Source organism: Photinus pyralis, unplaced genomic scaffold (genome assembly GCF_008802855.1).
Source record: "Photinus pyralis isolate 1611_PpyrPB1 unplaced genomic scaffold, Ppyr1.3 Ppyr1.4_LG3a, whole genome shotgun sequence".
NCBI classification, from domain to species: domain Eukaryota; kingdom Metazoa; phylum Arthropoda; class Insecta; order Coleoptera; family Lampyridae; genus Photinus; species Photinus pyralis.
In genome coordinates, this window is record NW_022170509.1 from 2137828 (window position 1) to 2145757 (window position 7930).

The 7930-nt window shown below is 35.2% G+C and overlaps 1 protein-coding gene across 1 annotated transcript; it reads left to right on the forward strand.

Annotated features, from left to right (window-relative positions):
• The first annotated feature begins 523 nt into the window (after positions 1–523).
• LOC116165501 (synapse-associated protein of 47 kDa) lies at positions 524–7930 on the forward strand. Its single transcript, XM_031479996.1, has 8 exons — positions 524–840; positions 2462–2680; positions 2719–2810; positions 2854–2975; positions 3025–3302; positions 3358–3485; positions 3611–3733; positions 7004–7930. The coding sequence occupies exons 1-8, from the start codon at positions 704–706 to the stop codon at positions 7144–7146; spliced, it is 1242 nt and encodes a 413-aa protein (XP_031335856.1). The 5' UTR covers positions 524–703; the 3' UTR covers positions 7147–7930.

Here is a 7930-nt window from a genome sequence, read left to right on the forward strand (position 1 = left end):
CCTGTAATAAGAACAGAGCCGAATTAAGCGTGTTATACAACTTTGATGATTTTATAGTCTAGTCTAGACGAGAAGCCGCCTCAAGACGTCTTCATTTCGAAAATGTTTCATGCACTTCGTGGAGTGTAGGTACTGGTTACTGAGTCAATATGGGTTCATTTTTAATTTTAAATGTGGAAATAAAATAGGAGGGCTGATTACCGTGGATCAATACAAACCCGCGCAGTCGACAACCCCTTTTTGCAGGTACCTATTCAGTTATCTCGCCGAGATCTTGACCCATTTTAACCCTATTAAACGGATCTATAATAAAGTTTCATGTTATACAGTATTCTTTTGCCTTGGACATAAGGGTGAAATGAAAAATAATTACGAACTTCGTCATTTCTTCCGCCAACGAGATATGATTAATTGAATCTTTGAATACGAGTTGTAAATAGAAGTAAATATTGTCAGATCGCGCAAGTTGTATTTGATGTGGAAAGTACGTTTGATATTCGATACTTGTTTCCACTGCTGATGTCCTTGGCGCACAGTCTTTCATTTAGTACGGGGTAGTCGATGCTGTAGTTGGCCAAATTCGGTGTTACTACTTTACAATTATTTCAGAAAGGGATGAATGCTACAATTATTTGAACTGCGGTGCGAATTCTATCCGTTTGTAATACACGTTTACTTGGAACGATACCCATAATTTGTGAAAATGTTCTCTGGTCTTACCAACCAGGTCAGTTCGTGGATAGGATCTGGAAAGGGTGACCAAGAGGAAAAAGTACCAACCCCCACCGATGAGTGTAATGCCGTTAATACTACTACAAATATGGATAAAAAAGATGTAAGGTAAGAGGAATCATTCCACCTGTAGGCTTTTAATTTTTATATTGACATACTGACCCTATACCTATTGATTTTTTACAGCAAATGCCCTACGCGTTAAATTACATTTTTCAAAAATGCATTCATCCAGACTCTTAATATGTTCATCCCTCCTTTAAAAAATCAATAATCTCTTAAGTGCGTTTGTTGTTAATTTAATTTTATAGGTTAGGATGCATCTTAGGGTACTAAGGACCAATCCTTTTCAGATGCGATTAGTACACCTTGTCAAAATTATAGCAGAAGGTGTCGACGGTAGTGTAATATAAGTTAGTCGAAAGGTTCGACTTGAACAGTTACGTAAGTGTTTTAACGCATTGATTGTTGCTGTCAATGCGTTCCGATTGAATTTCTGTTTTTGTGAATGTTTTTATTACCACTTTTACATATGTGTGAACGGTTTCGAAATTTTTCTTGCATTATCTGTACTATTCTTATCTATGGTTGACACAGAGTATTTACATAGATTATGTTGTGATGCTTTTATTTGCACATTTGCTATATAAACAAAAGCACATTGTTTTTTAAGTACCGAGGACTTGTGGTGTACCTCCACTGTTTGAGATGTGATTGATGTAAATATCTAAAATGTTGCAAATTTGTTATAGTAGGTAGGTTGTCCTAATTTATACTTGTTGCTGTTTTCGATAGGTGTCACCTGTTGCCATTTTTTGAAATGCTATTAGTACCTTTGATACGAAAATGTGATATTATTGTCGTAAGACTAATAGTTCGTTACTCCTTAGTTAACCTTCTACAAGGTGATATGAGAGTAACTTAAACTAATGTTTTTTTTTAATCCAAATTGCAACACAAATAAACAGGTACTTTCTCTTGGTAAAGAATAAAAATTCACTTCTACAAAAAAAACATAATTAACTAGATATAGGTAAGTGGTTTGGGATGGGCCATAACTTTTTTCACCTATCGATGGTTGTCAAACATGTTATACCGTCATAGCGAGTAATAGTGTGCACTGCATCTCCAGCTGTCAAAAAAGTTTTCTAGCCAAAGAGATCAGCCACTTGAAATCATTATAGGCACTATGCAGTGACGACATGTTTCTAAATAAAATAATGGGAAAAATATATTGCAATATTTCAGGAAATATTTTCAATCTTGACTCCATTTTCTGAATTTTTTTTGGAAGGGGCAGTATTTGTTATGGCATATGAACCGAGACTGAAAAAGTTTTTCTTTTTTATGTACCTATGTCAAATAAACAATTTAAAACTCAGATGCGTTTTATATTATTTTACTAAAACATTTTGGTGTAATTTGTATAGAATGGTATAGTATATTTTGTAAAAGACGAATGTTACCGACAATTTCCGAATATTCTCGAACTTTCTCGAATATTCGCAATGATAAATAAATTACGATAATTTTAAACCACTATTGCTGATAATATTGAGTAACACGTGTCTTTTGCAATTAAGAGTGCTAGGATGCTTCCAGGCAAGTTTTACCTCCTTGTGTGCCGAGGTAGAAACTCACGGATGTCTCCGAACGGTGCTACAAATAATTAACTAACGTCCGTCTCGAAAATACTTTTTGAATAATTTAAGGTTCGGTTTTGTTTCAGCCCCACTAAGCACAGTAAATTAGATATGTTAACAAACGTGAAGAGTCAAATTGGCGGAATAGGCGGATGGATAGGATCTAATATTCCAAAATTTCGAAAGGGCGAGGGCGAATTTGAGCAAAACGAACCACAGGAACGGCAGCTTTTGACGGAGGATGTGGATCCGTCGCACACGGTTGTAACCGAAAAGAAAGTGAAAGACGACGACGACAATTCGAGGTGAGTTTAGAATAACTAGAATCGTTTAATAGTAATAGTTTGTTGGTTAGTGCAACTGGAGGAGCAGATTCCGCACCGCAATCGATTCCCGAGTCGCCGACTGAAGAGAAAGATAATCAGTTCGGAAATGGTAGGTTCGAGCTAGGTTTCTTATTGTAACGTTGTCATTGCAGTCCAAAGTAAAGCGTTAGCTGGCGCAAAGTCGTTTGGCAGTTTCTTATACTCTGCTGTTAATAAGGCGGGAAAAACTGTGACTGAAGCCGGTGCGAAGATCAAAAAAACTGTCGAAGAAAATGTAATTATTCTAAACTCGAAGTATTTTTATTAAGCTTTTTATTATGCAGAGCATTCTGGGTGAATTTAACAAAGAGCAGGAGGCGTTTATGAAATCTCAACAAGGAACCACAGCGAGCGCTTTACCGCCTTGGGCCGGTTGCGCAAATGAAGAATCCTTGAAAGAAGAATGCCTCAGTTTATCTACTGACAAAAGGAATTTTGTTAGGAGTCCGCCAGCCGGAGTGGACTTCCAATTTAATTATGACATAACTTATCCAGTTGCTATGGCAATTATGGAACAGGACCCTAACTTGGAAAAAATGCGCTTTAATCTTGTGCCTAAAGTGTAAGTGCCAACTTGCTCGTTAGTCCTGTACTACTAGTAATACTTTCCTCTCCAGAATCAGCGAAGAAACTTTTTGGAAGAACTATTTTTACCGTGTTAGCCTAATTTGTCAGGCCAACGAGTTATCGTTTATGGGCAATAGTCAATCTGGTACAGAAACAATAACTTCTGATCAACCTATAGGTATGTAGTAGCCGAAATCTGAATGCATTGTGTTAACTTAGAAATTCTTTGCATGCGATCTGTGTTTTATTGTTCGAGCACAATTTTTTCGTAGCATATTTTTGAGTTTTTATTTGATATATTAGATCAAACGATAAAAGACACCACAGACGAATTTGTGTCAGACACGTTACAAGCCTCGTCGCAAGATTTGGTCGAAGTACACGAAGGTATGAAAAAACTGAACCTGGGCACAACAAAAAACTGCGGTAAGGTTAGAGTTTATTATTATTTTGGCTTCACATATCGAGTTGCTCAGAAAAATATTGATCTGTTTTTCTTCCCGAAGCAACACTAATCTGGACGCACTTTGACCTTGAGATCTGCGCACTCGCCTAGTTCAAGGTCATTTGGTTCGGTTATGTTTGTTGACGGAAATAGGTCTGCGTATGAGAAACAAATCAGTTAAACAGTAACAGGCTCTGTTTAGTAAAAATAGGTCAGTTTAACAGAATCAGGTTCGTTAATCAATCTGCCTCCGATAAACAGAATCAATTGACTTTAACTTGACGCATGCGCAGATCTCAAGGTCCGAGTGAGCCCAGGTGGGTGTTTCTTATCTACTCTTCCCCCAAAACTTTGACCTGGTTCAACGGTGGCATCGAAAATTATGCCGTTGAGGTCTACTAAGGCACATATTCTTATTTCAACCGAAACGCCTTAACTGGAAATTGGTAACTTGCTTTGGCTAAGGTACAGAAGGCTGTGATCTGTACTGGAAATCGAGGGTACCGAGTACACAAAAGCTGAAGGGTGGTATTTTCATCTCGGGTCTTTCTGTTCAGTCGGCGGTAGTTGACGCAAAAGTGGACCATGCATCCAAAAACTCTGTGCGCTATGGTTTCTTTACTAATAGCATCTATGTTTAGTTATACAGGGTAATTTACATACCCCATTTGTTATTACTTCATAACTACATAAAAAACCTGGTTTCGAGTTTCGGGGATTTTTTTGTCAACAAATATATAGCCTGGACTAAAAGTTATATTTATTTGCGTGTGAAAAATTAGTGGATAAAAATGAGATGCGATTTGGAAATATTTTAGAAAGTGCAATAAACAAAATTCAACCAATAAAAAGGCAGTGCGCAAAGCATGTGCAAAAACGGGCCATGCCATTTTGCGCAAAAAATTCGCTTACGTGTTACAAGCGTTCAAAAGTATTGCAGACGTCAAAAACAGTTTAAGGTAGACATCCTCTTGCCTATTTTTTTGTAGCAAATTTATCTTGTATACATTTTTCGTATCTCAGTTTGCCCTACGTTTTGAAAGAAATGCGCGCGATCGTGATTTTGGTAATAAAACTGCACTAGCGGAGGTGTGATAGACTGAACCTACTGCTATCTCTTTCTTACGTACAAAAATTGAGTGACAATTTAAAGAGCAGTTCATTCAGCGTTCTTTTCACCACGGGTTGGAGACAAGTTAGGGCGATGTGAAAAAAATTCGTACCTATTGATGGCAAAAAAACGTAATTCTGTGGCTCTTCCTCAATAAATAAATGAGTTTTGGTTTCTCTAATAAAATTTGTCAATAGATAGTTTTTAGTTAGTCAGTGGGACAAATCTCGATCAAGACAAAAATCATTTCAAGTATTAATTTGTTGCCGCTATGCCATTAATATTGATGTTCGCATTCTCTACCAGACTTTCCACTTCTTCCAAACAACAATCGAGCGTATATATAGAAACTGTAAAGGTAATCGCTGACAGCTTCAGGAAACTTCACTTCTTTTTTAATAAACTGAACTCAATGACGGACTGGCTTGAAAAAGAAGATTTTTGGGATCTGCCCGGATGGTAGAAACTTTTAACTTTACTAAACTGGCAACTGCTTTGTTGACTCCCACTCGTACTAACTTTTTCTGAATACGGAACAAACTGTTTTAAAAACTTTTACTACTTCACTTGACTGTAACTTAAATCTTTTATTAAAATGGCGTAACTTCTTTGCCCCATATTACTTCGTAATTTACAAACTGCATCTTCAACAAAAACAACTAAGGGTGAACTTCCGAGATTTAGCGTAAACAAATTTACACGCTCTTTTTACCGTCGCGAAAAACTAACAGCTAGTAGCCTCGTTTTTACCTTGACTCCAGCATTTAAAGGAACCACCACTTCCATTATAAATTAATCTCCTTCAGGATTTTCAAAAACGCCTCCAATCACAATTAGGCTTCGAAGAAACACATCCCCACTTACGTCGAAATATCTCTCTCTTCTAATAGCGATAAGAACACGTGTTTGTTCGATGAGAACTCCTTATCGCCTGTTACAATGCACTCCACTTTTACCACAGTTTCTATGCCATTTTTGTCAAAAAATTAAATTCTAAAAACCGAGTATTTTTGTGAGCAATATTTTTTGCATGCTACGTGTACAATGCTGTTTACGTTAGTTATATTGCCCCTTCATATATCAAAAGTAATTACCGTTTGACAACGGTAAATCTTTTTATGTATGAAAGGGTAAATGGGGTTATGAATTGTAGCTTAAGGTTAGTTTCCTGTTTGATCATGCAGCTTAAGAAGATGATGGTCAGCTCTAGCTTCCAATAAGTTTTCCATATCCTTTTAATCCTTTACGCATTTTCTTTAGCTATTGTTTTTACATATATATCATGATTTATCGCATTCTTTAACGACATGATGGCTAATTTTGCCTGTAAAATATATGTAATATAACGTTAGGAAAATATATCAATAGATCAGTATTATAATAAATATTTTGTGATTGTTAAATTACTGTACTCGTTCCACTACAATGTTTTTTTGTGGAATGCAAGCGATGCAGATCCTCAGAAAAGCGCTTACTTTTTATTTTGTTTTTGATCACTTAAAATATAGGTACTATATATATGTATAGGTATTATAAGATCAAGTTGAAGTTTAAATAATCTATGTATACAAGTAAACTTGCACTTATCACTTTTTCTTCCATTACACATAATTTTATCAACATCGATAAATGAAGAACCTGAACTTACTGTGTTGATTAACATTAGCATGTGTAGATTCTGTATGAATTACGTGGCAAGTGATCGACAAATTGAATAGAAAGTCAAGCATCCGTATTCAAATATGAGATTTTCAAATTTATACTGAACTCTTCTACATGTCTTTGTATTGTGTATAAATATTCATGCGATGTTTATGAAAACTTTGTATTTGAATACGGCGGGCAATTTTAATAAATCGACAATACCTATGTTAGATAACTGTTCTATACTAAAGTATTATAAACAAATTTGCTAAACTCGGTGTAGACCCACCAGGTGCTCAGATATCTGACACTTGCATTAGTTTCTTACTTAATACAGTTAAACACAAACAGGAAACTAACTTACTGAGCATCTGGTTTTTCAGTATGATTGCTCAATTACTACCATGCCTTCTTTCCATTATGTATGTTTATGATTTTTGTTTTTTTGTTTTTTTTTTGCACCTTTCCTATTCCAATGCTATTTGTTGACCCACAGAAGAGGAATGGGAGAAAGAGTTAGAGGCTGAACTGCAAGACTACGAAGTCGTTAGTGAGAATAAATCCCTTAGCTCCAAGAACGATAGCAACTGGGACAAAGACATTGAAGATTTGCTTGAAGACGACACAGATCTAAAATAATCTAGTTAACCTCCTAACTGTGGCTGTTATTTTGTGACTTTGTATCTTGGGGCTAATGTTATTTTAACTATTTCGATGCTTACTGTTTTTGTTAAAATAGACATTAGTAAAATGGGTTAAAAATGGGAAGGTCGGTTATAAAAAAATATTTTTCTAATCCACTCATTATTTTGGAGTTTAAGAAAGGGCCTATTGCTAACCCGCAAGTAACATTCATTCGCATTTATTAATCCATTGCGAATTTTAGTACAAAAATTTTCAATAAATATAACATTCCAATGTTAGTAGTGCGTAGTTTTTGTTTATGTTGATATTTCTAGTCAGGTGTGGAATGTAGCCATTTTATGTCAATTACGTTTTGTTAAATGTATATTAGAGACAACTATTCTATGGTCTACACCTTTTACATATTTGTAAAGTATGATAAAATATAGTAATATATATGGATAAATATATGTTCAATAATTAAAAAATCACTTGAGTAAATTTAAGTTCAGTCCTGTACATTTATTATTGAAAGATTTATGCAAAGCTGTTATCGTTTGTAGTTGTATTATTTAGCGTTACATTGTTTAGTTGATGTCATTCCCTTCTATTACTTTCAAAATACCTTCCTTCAATAGCCACTTAAGTTACAATCTAATTACTTCAAAAAATTGTAAGACCATGTTATAGCAACGTAGAATTTAGCCCATGTGTGTGTTAAAACGCAAATCCATTCTGTATTCTTCAATTATATTGCATAAAATTGTTAAATAAATGTAGCAGTTATACCTCAAACTGA

Bases quoted from the DNA above. Each gene is read 5' to 3' on its own strand.
- LOC116165501 (XM_031479996.1), top strand. From the start codon at position 704: ATGTTCTCTGGTCTTACCAACCAGGTCAGTTCGTGGATAGGATCTGGA. The intron at 2,681-2,718 runs GTGAGTTTAGAA...TAATAGTAATAG, and splicing joins GACGACGACGACAATTCGAG to TTTGTTGGTTAGTGCAACTG. The intron at 2,811-2,853 runs GTAGGTTCGAGC...TTGTCATTGCAG, and splicing joins AGATAATCAGTTCGGAAATG to TCCAAAGTAAAGCGTTAGCT.